At 38.1% G+C, this 16,732-nt stretch overlaps 1 protein-coding gene across 1 annotated transcript in view; it reads left to right on the forward strand.

Moving 5' to 3' along the window:
• The window catches only part of WDPCP (WD repeat containing planar cell polarity effector), a 281,366-nt gene that overhangs the window by 51,708 nt on the left and 212,926 nt on the right, over nucleotides 1-16,732 (forward strand). Inside the window, exon 9 of the mRNA XM_028089705.2 lies at nucleotides 8,798-9,407. Coding sequence (XP_027945506.2) covers nucleotides 8,798-9,407 — 610 coding nt within the window. The remainder of the gene's footprint in view (nucleotides 1-8,797; nucleotides 9,408-16,732) is intronic.

The following is a 16,732-nucleotide window of genomic DNA, read 5'->3' on the forward strand; positions in this document are numbered from 1 at the left end:
GTGATCTGTTCTGAAGAATGTTCTGTGTGCACTAGAGAAGAATGTGTATTCTGTTGCTTTGGGATGGAATGTTCTGAATATGTCTGTGAAGTCCATCTGGTCCAGTGTATCATTTAAAGCCTTCATTTCCTTGTTGATGTTCTATTTCATTGAGGGGGCTGTTAAAGTCCCCTACTATTATTGCACTGTTGTCGATGTGTTTCTTTGATTTTGTTATTAATTGGCTGCTCCCATGTTAGGGGCATAGATATTTACAATTGTTAGATCTTCTTGTTGGATAGACACTTTAAGTAGGATATAGTGTCTTTCCTCATCTCTTATTATAGTCTTTGGTTTAAAATCTAATTTGTCTGATAGAAGGATTGCCACTCCAGCTTTCTTTTGACATCCATTGGCATGGTAAATGGTTTTCCACCCCCTCACTTTCAATCTGGAGGTGTCTTTGAGTCTAACATGAGTCTCTTGCAGACAGCATATTGATGGGTCTTGCTTTTTTATCCCATCTGTTAGCCTGTGTCTTTTGATTGGGGCATTTAGCCCATTTACATTCAGGGTAACTATTTGAAGATATGAATTTAGTACCACTGTATTGCCTGTAAGGTGACTGTTACTGTATATTGTCTCTGTTCCTTTCTGGTCTATGTTACTTTTGGGCTCTCTCTTTGCTTAAAGGACCCCTTTCAATATTTTTTGTAGGGCTGGTTTGGTGATTGCAAATTCTTTTAGTTTCTGTTTGTCCTGGAAGCTTTTTATCTTTCCTTCTATTTTCAATGACAGCCTAGCAGGATAAAGTATTCTTGGCTGCATATTTTTCTTGTTTAGTACCCTGAATATATCATGCCAGTCCTTTCTGGCCTGTCAGGTCTCTGTGGATAGCTCTGCTGCCACTCTAATGTTTCTACCATTGTAGGTTACAGACCTCTCGTCCTGAGCTGCTTTCAGGATTTTCTCTTTGTCTCTGAGACTTGTAAGTTTTACTATTAGATGTCGGGGTGTTGACCTATTTTTATTGATTTTGAGTGGGGTTCTCTGTGCCTCCTGGATTTTGATGCCTGTTTCCTTCCCCAAATTAGGGAAGGTATCCTCTATAATTTGCTCCAATATACCTTCTGCCCCTCTCTTTTTCTTTCTCTTCTGGGATCCCAATTATTCTAATGTTTCACTTTATGGTATCACTTATCTCTCGAATTCTTCACTCGTGATCCAGTAGTTGTTTATCTCTCTTTTTCTCAGCTCCTTTATTCTCCATCATTTGGTCTTCTATATCACCAATTCTCTCTTCTGCCTCATTTATCCTAGCAGTTAGAGCCTCCATTTTTTTATTCCACCTTATTAATAGCCTTTTTTATTTTACTTGATTAGATTTTAGTTTTTTATTTCTCTAGAAAGGAATTCTCAGGTGTCTTCTATGTTTTTTTCAAACCCAGCCAGTATCTTTATAATCGTTATTTTGAACTCTAATTCCAACATCTTACTTATTTATATCCATACTCATTAGGTCCCTGGCAGTCAGTGCTGCCTCTTGTTCTCCTTTTTGAGATGAGTTTTTCTGTCTTGCATTTTGCCCAGAGAAGAATAGATAAACGAGAGAACAAAAAACTAAAATGGCAACAATGACCCCAGAGAAATATACACTAAACAAATCAGATAAGACCCAAGACTGAAAAAAAAATTTTTTTTTGAGAAAAAAAAAAGAGCATGTAATCAGACAGGTGGATGGAACAGAGTAATACACTGGATCCTGTTTGTATTTTCATCTGTTTGTTAGAAAACTAGGTCCCAAAATTGTAAATAAAGAAAAACTTATATATGTACAAAAGTAAAATTAAATACAATGAAAGGAGAGACTATAACTGTAAAAATGAAAATTAAAAGTCAAGAACAAAGAAGGAATATAAACAGACAGGTTAACAGAACAGAGCAATGCACTTTATCCTGAGTGTATGTTGTTCGGTTTGTTAGAAGTATCTACATCTTTAAAATTGTAAAGAAAGAAAAACTTACGTATATACAAAAATAAAATTAAATACATTGAAACGATAGAATATAAATGTAAAGATGAAAATTGAAAATGACTTTAACAAAACAAAAAGAAGAAAGAGAGAATATGATCAAACAGGTGAAGAGAACAGAGCCGTAGACTAGATTCTGGGTGTATTTAGGTCTGTTAGAAGAAACTGAATCCCAAAATTGTAAAGGAAAAAAACTTATTTGTATACAAAAATAAAATTAAATACAGTGAAAGGATGGAATATAACTGTAAAAATGAAAATTTAAAAAGATTTTAAAAAATAGTTGATAAAATAAGAAATTGGTTGAAAAAGGAAAGAGGAAATAAATTAAGATTAAAAGACTAAAGAATCGTGGGGGAAAAAAACCATGAATACTATATACTATATTCCCCTAGTGGTGAAGTTTTGCAGTTTTCAGTGATCAGTAAACGTGGTCTTGGCTTGCTGATCTTCTGGGGGAGGGGCCTGTTGCATTGATTCTCAAGTGTCTTTGCCCCAGGAGGAATTTCTTTCTTTCTTTTTTTTAAATTTTATTATTTTATGTTAATCACCATATATTACATCATTAGTTTTTGATGTAGTGTTCCATGATTGATTGTTTACATATAACACCCAGTGCTCCCTTCAGTATGTGCCCTCTTTAATACCTGTCACCAGGCTAACCCATCCCCCCACCCTCCCTCCCGTCTAGAACCCTCAGTTTGTTTCTCCGAGTCCATAGTCTCTCGTGGTTCATCTTCCCCACCGATTTCCCCTACCTTCATTTTTCCCTTCCTGCTATCTTCTTCTTTTTGTTTTGTTTTGTTTTGTTTACCATATACTGTATTGTTTCAGAGGTACAGGTCTGTGATTGAACAGTCTTACACAATTCACAGCACTCACCATAGCACATACTCTCCCCAACGTCTGTCACCCAGGCACCCCATCCCTCCCACCCCCCACCACTCCAGCAACCCTCAGTTTGTTTCCTGAGATTAAGAATTCCTCATATCAGTGAGATCATATGATACAAGTCTTTCTCTGATTGACTTATTTCGCTCAGTATAATACCCTCCAGTTCCATCCACGTCGTTGCAAATGGCAAGATTTCATTCCTTTTGATAGCTGCATAATATTCCATTGTATATATATACCACATCTTCTTTATCCATTCATCTGTCGATGGACATCTTGGCTCTTTCCACAGTTTGGCTATTGTGGACATTGCTGCTATAAACATCGGGGTGCACGTACCCCTTCGGATCCCTACATTTGTATCTTTGGGGTAAATACCCAGTAGTGCAATTGCTGGATCGTACGGTAGCTCTATTTTCAACTTTTTGAGGAACCTCCATACTGTTTTCCAGAGTGGCTGCACCAGCTTGCATTCCCACCAACAGTGTAGGAGGGTTCCCCTTTCTCCACATCCCCGCCAACATCTGTCATTTCCTGACTTGTTAATTTTAGCCATTCTGACTGGTATGAGGTGGTATCTCATTGAGGTTTTGATTTGGATTTCCCTGATGCTGAGCGATGTTGAGCACTTTTTCATGTGTCTGTTGGCCATTTGGATGTCTTCAGCCCGAGGCGGAATTTCACTGCCCTTGCCAGGGGGCCAGGCTAAGTAAGTCTCTGGATTGCTCTTCGTGGCTTTTGTTCCCTGAAGGCTTTCTGTGCTGCTTTAGAGGATGAGAATGAACATGGCGGCCTCCCAGTCTCCAATCCCATCTCCCCAAACTCAGGGCCCCACCCCTCAGTACACCCTCAGGGAAAAGATGTCCATCAGTCCTGTCTCCTTGGTCTCCATCTGCTCTCTCTGCTCTCCTAACCTGTGACCGAGCATTTCTATCCCTGGCACATGACCCCATTTGGAGTCTCCAAACCCTGCAGACTCCTGTGGTACACACCCGCACTGCTCCTCCCCAGAGGAAGAAGGGGGATCTCCCCAGTTCTGCTGCTTGCTGGGCCCCTGCTCAGAGAACAGTCGCCCGGTGGTGCTGTGGTTTGGGGTTTATGGCGATCCCGAGCTGAGAGCCCACTTCTGGACTCGCTGATTACAGCCAGCTTCCCTGCTCCAATGCCTGGGAACTCTGCCGCACTCAGGCACCCCGGTCTTCCTGTGACCCTGGGGATCCTGAGACCACACTGTCCCATCTAGGATTCCACCTCGCTTTGCCACCTGAGCACCTTTCAGGCAGGGATGTCCCTCACCGGAGGAGACTTCTAAAACTTCCAATTTTGTGGTCGGCTGCTCTATTACTTTCCGGTAGCCAGCTTACAGAGGCTTCCTCCCCCCATGGTTTATCTTCTCAGATACCACGTAAGATTCACTTCCTCTCACCTCCTATCTTGCAGAAAGTGGTCACTTTTCTATTTGTAGAGTTGCAGCTATTCTTTTCTTTGATCTCGGGTTGAATTTGCAAGTGTTCAGAATGATTTGATAGCTATCTAGCTGAATTCCTGGGACCAGATGAAACTAAGATCTCCTACTTCTCTGCCTTCCTGGACTCTCTCTTAATCTTTAAACTTTTATGTATCTTTATGCCATGTAAATCATTTTCTTTTCTTAAATGAACTTGAGCTATTTAGTGGGAAAGATAGCAGGTGATCCTCTGACCTTAGCTAGCATTTTAGAGTTATCTGGGATTGACAGTAGAATTTTTTCTGGTACCAATTCTAATGGTGGGGTGTGGGGGTGATTCCCCCCATACCACCAATCAATTCTTGGACACCAGCAGGGTATCGTAATTCTGATACTATCTGTCTGGAGATTCTGCAGGTTAAGGGCCTCAGTCCTAGAAGACTGCGCCCCATCGCCCGCTTCAAATGCCAGTCACAAGCCCTGGTTGATACCTGTGCTTCTAACCTACCAGCTACAGACTGGAGGTTCCCACAGCCTCCTCCTTGGACTTCAAATGCCAGTCTGATGTAACAACCTGGACTTCTTACTGGCTGGCTGTAAATCAGAGATTCCTCTGACCCCTCTTTGGGTTTGATTTATTTGCCAGAGAAGCTCAGAGAACTCAGGGAAACATTTTATTTATTAGATCACCAGTTTATTATAAGAGGACATAACTCAGGAACAGCTAGATGGAAGAGATGTATAGAGCAAAGTATGGGGAAAGGGCTCAGAGCCTCCATGCCCTCTTCAGGCTTCCACTCTCCTGGTATCTCCATATATTCACCAACCTTGAAACTCTCCAAGCCCCTCCCTTTTGGCTTCACTACATAGACATGATTAATTAAATCTTTGGCCATTGGTGATTGACTCATCCTCCAGCCCCTCTTCCTTCTGGGAGGTCTGGGAGTGGGACTGAAAGTTCCAACCCTCTGAACACATGGTTGACAACCCTTGACAACCAACCCTCACCCTTAGGTACGGCACATAAGTCACTTCATTAACATAACAATAGACACCTTTTTCACTCTCTGCACATAGGAAATTCCAAGAGTTTTGGGACCTGTGAGCCAGGAACTGTGGAAAAAGACTAAATATATATGAGAAATATATTTTGGTTATCTGAATAATCATACATATAGATTTCTTATAAATTGCAGTGTCATACTTACCCTTTCTCTTGGTGAAACTACAGAGCCTATTGGGTTGACATAAACTCTTGGAAATCAGGAAGCCTTTACCCTTCTCCCTGGTCCTTGAGCCTAATTCGTAATATGCCAAGACTGCCATCTGGCTAGACTCTTCCTTTTAGGCTGTTTCTGTGTGAGTACAGGCCATATTCAGAGTCAGTTGGCCTCTCAGTTTTCTGCCCAGAGGATTCCTTTACAAAACTTTAAGCCTTCTGGAAGTATGGTATTTCAACCAGCATTATATTATGTGTGTGTATTTAATTCATAGTTTTGAAAGTTTATTGCATACCCACTACCTGCATAGCTTTTAGCTAGCTGCTACATAAGACATAAAAGAAGTGTAAAGTAGTTGAGATGGTGAGATGGTTTTTTTTTAAGCTTACAGTGAAAAGGAGGACATTTGTCCAAATATTAGAAGTAAATAGAAGGCTGAATGTCCCAAGCAAGTCATTGGCTAAGTTAGAGTGGGTAAGGGGATACAGAGTAGGTGTGATCAAAGAGAGAAAGGATGCCACCCAGCTGGAAGGAATCCAGAAACTGAAATAGTATTTGTTTTAGTTCCTCAAGGGTGAATATGATGATAGAAAAAAACTGAAATAGCATTTGTTCTAGTTCCTCAAGGGTGGATATGATGATAGGAAAAACTGAGTCTCTGGGTGGATTGCAGGCAAAGGACATGAGTGAAGTTGTTAAAAGATAAACTGAGGCATATTTAAAATTTTAAGAGCTTATTTGAGCAAAAATTTATTCCAGCAGGGCAGTGACAAACTGGAAGTGGTTAGGAACTCTGCTGATAAGAACTAGGGGATAAACTTATATAGAGAAAGTGCAGAAGCAAAGAAAGGAAATTATTTGATTGGCTATAGCTTAAAGCCTAGTTGGCTCTTTGTGGTTGGTATCCTTAGCATTTTGATTTTGTCACTTTGAGGCATTTACAGGCTTTGACTTTGGTTTTGCTCATGTAGGCACCATGGCATTAGAGCCACCTCAGTCTAATGGTCTCCTTGTTAAATTAATTTAACAAGTTATAGAGCTGTAAAAATGCAGGGCAGATTTTAATTTGAATTTAGAGTAGAGTAATGAGGGGAGACTGGAGAAGATAACACTAGAATTTGCAAGTCAGATCATGTCCTTCTTTGCTTATGGTTTCTCATCTCATTTAGGGAAAAAGCCAAAGTCCCTAAAATGGCCTACAAGCTACTGCATAATCTGTTCCCTTCCCCGATTCCCACTACTTTCTTCCTCCTCCTTCTTTAGCTCTTTCCCTTGATCAGGCAGAGAGCGCCACCTCAGGGTGTTTGTTTCCTCTGCCTGAGAGCTATGTGGCTCACCCTTACTTCTTTCAGGTCGCCCTTATCAGAGAGGCCTGTCCCGACTTCTGTATATCACCCCCTCTCACTCCTGTCACTCTCCATTCCCCCTACTTTGTTTTATTTTTCTCAGTACTCAGGAAGTACAAATATAGGATCACTAACATTCTATGTATGTTTGCTTGTGAATTGTTGCCTTGTGTTAAGCCATTTGAGTGCACATTCTCTGGGACTGAGGACTTACTGTTGTATCCCCAGGACCTAGGACCAGTATCTGGCACATAGCTCATATTCATATATTTATTAGATAAAAAAGAAAATCAAGAGCAGGAAAGAGAGTGAGAGGGAGGGAAGGAATTGGATATAGGTGCAACAGGAATTTGCATTCTAAGCAGGGGAGTACAAATTTAATTCATTAGAAGGCTTTGAACAGGGGAGTGAGAATGAAAATATTTACTTTAGGGAGATTAGGTGATGATGTATAGGATGGATTTTTTTTAAAAATTCCATCAGTCCCTCCTTCCTGTCCCTAAGCACTATGTAACATAGCTATTTGTGCTTTAAAAAACAAAAAACAATAAAACTTTAAATTTTGAAATGTTTGACTCTCAAGAAACTGCTCAAATTGCTAAAAGCAAATTCCCTGTACTTTTCCCCCAATTTGCTGCAATGATAGTATCTTACATTACTGTAGTTCATTGTCAAATCCAGAAAAATGACCTTGGTATAATACTATTAACTCTGACTTAGGACTTAGTTGAATATTATCATACTTTACATACACTTTTGTGTGTGTATGTATAGAATTCTAAAATTTTGTCACATGTGTAGAAACATGCTTTTTAATGTTTCTACATCTTATTTTAAAGTTTTTGACCAAGTGTTAGACAATCTCCTCTTTAATAATACTCTCCAAGGGGGCGCCTGGGTGGCTCAGTCGTTAAGCTTCTGCCTTCGGCTCAGGCCATGATCCCTGGGTCCTGGGATCGAGCCCTGCATCGGGCTCCCTGCTCGGTGGGAAGCCTGCTTCTCCCTCTCCCACTCCCTCTGCTTGTGTTCCCTCTCTTGCTGTCTCTCTGTCAGATAAATAAATAAAATCTTTAAAAAAAAATAATACTCCCCAGGTTCTTGGCCTCCCACATTTACATAAAAATAAAGTGAATGGCCTGTTGTTTTATTTCTTTATTCTTCTGCTCAGGTGTTCCTTGTAGCCTTTTCTTTCTACAATAAAGATGATTTAAAAATTTTACTTCATCAGCATTGACAAACCATATTACTTATCAGGTCTTATTTTTTTTTGTTTTGTTTTAACCAGTGCATTATATTATTATATAACATTTCTTTCTTTTGGTCATTTATCTACTTAACAACTTTCAGATCATTTCTGATAGTAAAATATTTCTATAAGACTGTTTTAACAGGGTTCTAGTACCCTACCCTACTAATTAGAAGTATTCTGGTAAGTAATTTACCAAAAATTTCAGAACTGGGAAGGCTAGTGGGTGGGAATGAGATTAGCTAAATTATTTAAAGTCCTTTATTCATTCTTTTAAAAATTAAACTTCTGATGTTTTTAGATATTCTGCTTAGTAAAAGGCCACTTTATTAATCTTTATATATTGAACATATTTGTCTTTAAGTTATTTACAGACTTTCAAAAACAACATGTTAATGTTAAAATCTTATAATTTTGCAGCTGTGTTCTATATGTGCTATATATATTTATAGATGTTCTATGTGAGAGAAATATATACAAATATATATAGCACATACATACTTATATGTTGCTGATGGTTAGGGTGATAATTGATGCTCTTCAATAGGATGCTGGATTAATATGCAGGCCTGTGTGTGACTGTTGAAGAAAAACCAAGGTCTGTGTGAACATACTTGATACATTTCTTGCAGGTTCTGAGTTGTGTCCGCACAGAATGGGATCCACTGGATATTCGCTTTGGCACCAAACAGCCTCATCAGGTGTTGACAGTGGAGCGCTCCGTCAGTGTAGACAAAGAGCCCATGGCTGACAGCTGCATCTACGAATACGTTCGGAACAAAATCCAGTGTATATCAGTAACCAGAATACCACTAAGATCAAAGGCCATTAGCTGCTGCAGGAATGTTACTGAAGACAAACTGATTCTGGGCTGTGAAGATTCTTCAGTAATTCTTTATGAAACTCACCGTAGAGTAACTCTCTTAGCCCAGGCTGAACTTTTGCCTTCATTAATAAGCTGCCACCCAAGTGGCGCCATTCTACTAGTTGGCAGCAACCAAGGGGAGCTTCAGATTTTTGATATGGCTTTATCCCCTATTAACATCCAGCTCCTGGCTGAAGACCGTTCACCCAGGGAGATTCTGCAGTTCAATAAATTCTTTGACATTTCCAGCAGTCTTGTTCAAATGCAGTGGATAGCTCCTTGGGTGGTTACTCAGAAGCCAGAATGTGGGGACATCTATGATCTCCTCTTCCTCAGGTTTGACAGAGGACCTTTGGGTGTACTTTTGTTTAAACTTGGTAAGTCAAGGAAGTTGGTGAGTAAGTAAATTAAAATGTTTATGATGATGACGTTATGATTAAGAGAATAAAACCATTCTAGAAATGGAGGTTTTCTATGTTATTCCATAAATAGGTTTGCCTTTCAAACATTTCATATAGTTTCTTTTTTTTTTTTTCAAGTAATCTTTATGCCCAACCTGGGGCTCAGACTCACGACCCTGAGATCAAGAGTCACGTGCTCTACCAACTGAGCCAGCCAGGTGCGCTCATATAGTTTCTTTAAGAAAGCTTTGTGGGTGATTTTCTAAATGTTAAGGAACAGTAGATAGTGAAGAATTTGGAAATTGCACTAATTGCCCATTGTGATGCATGAAAAGCTTAAACTTCCACATTTGATACTTTCCAAAATAAATACATATGTGAATATTTTAAAAGTACTTACTATGCCCATTAAAAAGTTCTGTGGTGGGGTACCTGGGTGGCTCATTCAGTTAAGTGGCTGCCTTTGGCTCAGGTCATGATCCCAGAGTCCCGGAATCGAGTCCCTGCTCAATGGGCAGCCTGCTTCTCTCTCTCTACCACTTGTGCTATCTTTTGCACTCACTCTCTCTCTCTCTCAAATAAATAAAAATCTTAAAAAAAAAGTGTTATAGGAATAAAATACTTTTTCTATTAAAAAGTTATTTTAGATAATAAGTATCCATTGCTTCCCAGATTGGAATGTGTAAGACAAGTGTTTTAAAAGAAGAAAAAGCAAATGTTTGGAGAATTTGGGCAGAGAGTTGTGTAACTTTTTTTGTTTCCTTTTAGATAAAAATATTGAAAAAGATATTCCAATATTATGAAAATCATGTATTAATATAGCCCATTTCAACCAGGAAACTTTTTTTTTTTTTAGATTTTAAAGATTTTATTTTTAAGTAATCTCTACACCCAGCGTGGGGCTTGAACCTACAACCTGGAGATGAAGTTTCGTATGCTCTACTGACTGAGCCAGCAAGCTCCCCTCAACCAGGAAACTTTAAAACAAAATTGTATTAGTATGATTTGTCTTTTGCAGTTTTGCCTTCCCAGCTATGCCCTATAATATTCTTTAGGTAGTTTTGTATAACTTAACATTCTTGAGAGAACCTCACTTAAGTTTAAAAACTAGATTTTAATTAATGCCTATTATTACAACTTGAAAACATAGAAAAGTAAATATATTTTTAAAACCCATTGCATGATTTGTCTCTGTGATATGAAGTTAAGTTTTTAAAGACATTGAAGTATTTGTTAAATAGCTGTCAGTTTACTTTTTTTTTTGTAGTGTATCTACCTCTGAAATTGAACCCATGAAATAAATCTAATTGACAATGACTTGATTAACCTGAAAGGTATAATGGATATAACATGAGGGCTATATTCTCTCCCTGTAATAAAAATGCAGCTAAATCTATAATATTCATGTTGTCCAAGAAAAAATGTTTGGAATCTCATTCATTGTAAGATAATCCAGTTCTACTTTGCCCAGCTACATGTTTAACAGTTGTATGTCTCCATACACAACACTCATTAAAGTGGATGTTAGCTGTTTTGCATGTCTGTTAAAACACACACACACACACACACACACACACACACACACATATACACACACTCACTCACTCTCTCTCTCTCTCTCTCTCTCTCTAAATTACCCAGTTACCTGTCAAACAAAAGGCTGTCTGCCCACATATACCTAGCTTTTCTTCAGCCCTCCCTTGTGGGCCTATTCACAACAGCTTTGCAAAAAGCACAGCTTTCTCTTCCTATCTCTATCACATTTGCCTTCTTACTAAAGTAAACAGGCTCTCAGTGTAGGGATTTAGAGGGCTTCCTGCTAATTGCCAGCTTGTAAACTTAATTGGACTGTCTCCCTGGGCACTGTTCCTAAATCAATTAGGCAATGAGTTGGCTGTCACCTCTTTTCCCAAGAAGGTCTCTTGGAAGAGAATTATCCAATAGAAGTCAGCATTCAAATGAAAAGGTGATAACTTCTGCAACTGACATTTATCATTTAAATTTTATTTTCAATATGACTCTTAAGTTTTATGGGATAGGGGAAATTTTACAGACTTACAGACTCTTTAAAAGATCTAAATATGGAGTTTCCCAGAATTAAAAAAATGTATTGTAAGATTAATATTTATTACAGATTATTTTTTCTAGGAAGAGTCGATTCCTTGAAACAGTAGATTCCAACTAACAGATCTTTTTTTTTTTTTTTAAAGAAAACCCTGTTTAAAGAACAGATTTTTCTTAGGTTCTGCTACTAAATACATCCAAAAATTTTAATATACTTCTTGAATTAACACAGTGCTGATTCTGGGCATCCATGTGGAATTTTCATGTATAATTCAAGTTACTGCATATATAAACAGGTAGTTGCATGTGCAGTTTCTCCACTAGGGAGCATTTACGAGATTTTTTTCATAAGCTTGTTATGCAAGCCTTTGGAAAATTTGACATGCAAGGTGTAGCTTACAATTTAAGAAGCTGACATAGATCATAGTTTAAAATAGAATGCTGTCATATATAAACGTGGCAATGGGTGGTGGTGCCAATATGCTAAGATTTTTGAAGTTTGACTTTTAGAATAGGTCAGTGCAATGTTGAAGGAAAACTTTGTTCCAAGGCTAGAACTTCCATTCTAAATCCTTATAATCATCACACGAATGTTTTGGGGATCAAAAGGCCATCACTACTGTTAGAAAAATTTGAAGAGCATGTCTTCCTCAGGAGGGAGCTAGAAGTATCATCCTCCCACATGGAAGCCAAGAAGTACTGTTTTATATAAAGCAAAATGTAATCAGATTTCTTTGCTTGGCAATCATTGTCCCATATTTCCACATATGTAGACTGAGATTAACTTTCAAAAGAGGAGTCCCTAATTATATTACAGAGATATTAAAGCTTTTCCATTCTCATCAGTACCTTTTTCCACTTTCACTGCTCTCTTTAAACTCACATGATCAGCTCCCTGCCCTCTCAGCAGAGTCTTACCTTTCAATTGGCACTTCATTAAGTTTATTTGCTCACCACCTACCCACCCCCCCAACCAACCACTTATCTTGAACATAAATCTTACCATGAACATAAATCTTTCCTTCTCAATTCAGTGGAAAAGGAGCCCTTCCTCTTGTCTAAGACTAGTTCCACCACTAGTTCCGGTCTCCATCCTCCTACATTCCTATGGATCCCTTTACTTTGTCATCCTCCCCACCCGCCCTGAACCTTGCTATGCCAGGAGATACAGGCCCAAGTCACCCCATAAACCATCTCTCCTTAAAATTGTTTCTCCTCTGTTACTAATCAATCAAATGTTCACCTTCTTTTCATAGACTCACTGAAATAATAGTGAACACTGACTTTCTCTGCTTCTTCCCATTCATTCCTCACAGTACTAAGTTCTGACTTGGATCTTTAGTGTTCTCCGGGAACTGCTCTTGGAAAGGTCACCAGAGACTTCCTACTTGATGCATATATTTCTTTTATGTTACTTGATGACTTTTCAGCCTTTGATGCTTGCTGACCAATTCTGTCACAGAATTCTCATCATACTGCCTTCTGTGACCTGGGATATACCTTTTCATCACTTTTTTCATGCTCTTCTGCATACTCATGAATATGCTGAGGCTCCCTAAGGTTCCATTGTTAGCTCCTCCCATTTTATACAGATTGAGAATTTATTTCTAATTTTCTTTCTCCCCAAACCTGTGTCTTTTATATTCTGCATTTTGGTGGATGGTACAATTATTCAGATGGAATCCCAAGTCAGAAATCATCCTAAAATCCTCCCTCACCCCTAAGGCCATATCCAATCAGTGACCAAGTCCCATCAGTTCTACCTTCTAAATACTATTAGAAACATCTCTTGTCAGCCTTGCTGTCATGACCTTCATCTTGACCTTCCCTGTTTTCAAGCAGTGATCAAGTAGTAGTTTTCTGTCTATAATCTTCTGCCTTCCAATCTTCTCATCCCACCCCACAATTAATCCCCTGAACTGTCACCAGAGTCATCTAACTGCAGATTTGGTTATGGATTCTCCAGCTTGAAATCCTTCAGTGGTTGATAAGCCCTTGTCTGCCTCTCAGGCTTCATCTCCCCAGCTGTTTTTGCAGGAGTGTAGCTCCCCATCCATGGCATGTGCTCTCACACTCTCTCCTTCCCATGGTGTTTTAAATAGTATTCCATCCACCTGGAGTGCTCTGACTAGAGCCTGCAAAGTTGGGAAAAGGTTAAATGTTCCAGTAATTATATCAAGCAAGAAATAATTAAAGCTAACCTCTTCCCTCTCATAGGATTTTGAAAATTACAGGCAAAATATATGTGTGCATATGTGTGTCATTCTGTCTAAAAAACAAGTAGTATGATTTTTCTCTTAGTATTTTTGTAAGAAGTGTATTTTCTTCAAGAGAGTTATTTTTTTATTGTTATGTTAATCACCATATATTACATCATTAGTTTTTGGTGCAGTGTTCCATGATTCATTGTTCATAACACCCAGTGCTCCATGCAGAACGTGCCCTCCTCAATACCCATCACCAGGCTAACCCATCCCCCTACCCCCTTCCCCTCTAGAACCCTCAGTTTGTTTTTCAGAGTCCATCATCAAGAGAGTTATTTTTATCAAGCTATTGAAATATACTTTACCCAAGTGGTAATTGGGGGTAACTTACTGCTGGAAAGAAATGTCAGATAATTCATTAGATGCCTGCTCATCTTAAAATTGGATCTCATATCATTTGAAATGGACTGTTATTTGAGATAGCATTCTGCTTTCTTTCAACTGGAGTGCTGAAGGATTTTTAAATCAAGTTTATTGGGGTATAATTTACATAAAATTTACCCATTCCAAATGTACAGTTTAATGAATTTTAACCAATGTGTATATTCTCATGATTACCACCACAACCAAGATATAGGACATTTCCATCACCAAAAAATTCTCTCAACCCCCTTTGCAGCCATTCCCCATCTCCCTCAAAGCTAAAGAGCACTGACCTGCTTTCTGTCATTACTGATTAGATTTGCTTTTTCTAAATTTCATAGAAAAGGACTCATAAAGTATGTATTTTTTTAATGTCCTACTACTTTTACTCAGCATTTATCTGTGAGAATCTTCCATATTAGTGTGTATATCTGTAAATTTTCCTTTACATTACTGAGTAGTATTCCATTGTATAGATAAACCACAATATTGTTCCACATGTTGATAGACATTTGGGTTGTTTCCAGATTTAAGCTGATATCAATAAAAATGCCAGTGATTTCATGTACACATCTTTATATCAATATATATTTTAATTTCTCTTGGGAAAAACGTAGGAGTAGAATGGCTGGGCCATAGGCTAAGTGTATGTTTAACTGAAGAAGAAACTATTTTGGAGTTCTAGTTGCTGTATATCCTAACACTTAGCATTAATGGTCTTTTTAATTTAGAGCATTCTAATGGGTTTGTAATAGTGTTAATTTGCATTTCACTGATGACTATTGGAGTTGAGCATCTTTTTATGTGCTTATTTGCCACGTACCTTCTCTGATGAAGTATGTCTTCAAATCTTTTGCCCCCAAAATTTAGTTGGATTGTTTATTATTGAGTTGTAAGAATTTTTATATATTCTGAATACAAGTTCTTTGTAAGATACTAGTAGTATGAATATTTTCTTCCAGCTTGTAATTACCTTTTCATTTACTTAACAGTGTGTTTCGAGTAGCAGAAGTTTTTAATTTTAATGAAATTCAATTCTTAAATTTCTTTATGACTTGTGTTTTTCACATACTGTATGAAATGTTTGTCTAACCCTGTTTTCTTCTAGAGGTTTTATGGTTTTAGCTCTTAGAATTATGTTTATGGTCTGTTTCAAGACCTTTCTGTTTTAATTTATTGCATATGGCATGAGGCATGGATTGAAATTAATTTTTAAATATGAATATTCACTTGTCCCAGACCCAATTGTTGGAAAGACTGTCCTTTCTTCATTGAATTGCCTTGACCATATGTGTATGTTTCTATGAATAGACTCTATTCTCTTCTACTAATCTGTATGTCTGTACTTAAGTGAGTACCACACTGTCTTAATTACTGTAGTTTTACTGTAAGTCTTGAAATCAAGTACTGTTCTCCAACTTTGTTCTCTTTCAAAATTGTTTTGGCTACTCTAGATCCTTGGAATTTCTATGTAAATTTTAAAACGAACTTGTCTAAGTTCTTTGATTTCCTGGTTGACCCAAACATTCTTGAGCAGAGTGATCTTTAGCTTCCGAGTGTTTGAGTTTCTTCCAGATTTTTTCTTGTGCTTGAGTTCCAGTTTTAAAGCATTATGGTCTGAGAATATGCAGGGAATAATCTCAGTCTTTTGGTATCAGTTGAGACCTGATTTGTGACCCGTGTGTGGTCTATTCTGTAGAAAGTTCCATGTGCGCTTGTGAAGAATGAGTATTCTGTTGTTTTAGGGTGAAATGTTCTGTATATATCTATGAGGTCCATCTGGTCTAGTGTGTCATTCAAATCTCCTGTTTCTTTGTTGATTTTCTGCTTAGATGATCTGTCTACTGCTGAGAGTGGAGTATGGGAGGTCTCCTACAATTAACGTATTGTTATCAATATGACTCTTTATTTTGGTTAACAGTTAGCTTATGTAGATGGCTGCTCCCATGTTGGGGGCGTAGATACTTACAATTGTTAGATCTTCTTGTTGGATAGACTCTTTAAGAATGATATAGTGTCCTTCTGTGTCTTTAACTACAGTCTAGTTCAAAATCTAATTTGTTTGATATAAGAATTGCTACCCCAACTTTCTTTTGAGGTCCGTTGGCAGGGTAGATGGATCTCCATCCCTTCACTTTCAGTCTGGTTGTATCTTTAGGTTCAAAATGAGTCTCTTGTAGACAGCATATGGATGGGTCCTGTCTTTTTATCCACTCTGCAACCCTGTGCTGTTTTATGGGAGCATTTAGGCCATTCACATTGAGAGTGATTATTGAAAGATATGAATTTATTGTCAAATAATCTTCGACAAAGCAGGAAAAAATATGCAGTGGAAAAAAAACAGTCTCTTCAATAAATGGTGCTGAGAAAATTGGACGGCCACATGCAGAAGAATGAAACTCGGCCATTCTCTAACACCATACACAAAGATAAACTCAAAATGGATGAAAGACCTCAATGTGAGACAGGAATCCATCAAAATCCTAGAGGAGAACATAGGCAGTAACCTCTTTGACATTGGCCACAGCAACTTCTTTCAAGATACATCTCCAAAGGCTAGTGAAACAAAAGCAAAAATGAACTTTTGGGACTTCATCAAGATAAAAAGCT

The sequence above is a fragment of the Eumetopias jubatus genome, unplaced genomic scaffold (assembly GCF_037043125.1).
Source record: "Eumetopias jubatus isolate StellerSeaLion01/CBP00866 unplaced genomic scaffold, mEumJub1_p1.0 scaffold_9, whole genome shotgun sequence".
NCBI lineage: Eukaryota > Metazoa > Chordata > Mammalia > Carnivora > Otariidae > Eumetopias > Eumetopias jubatus.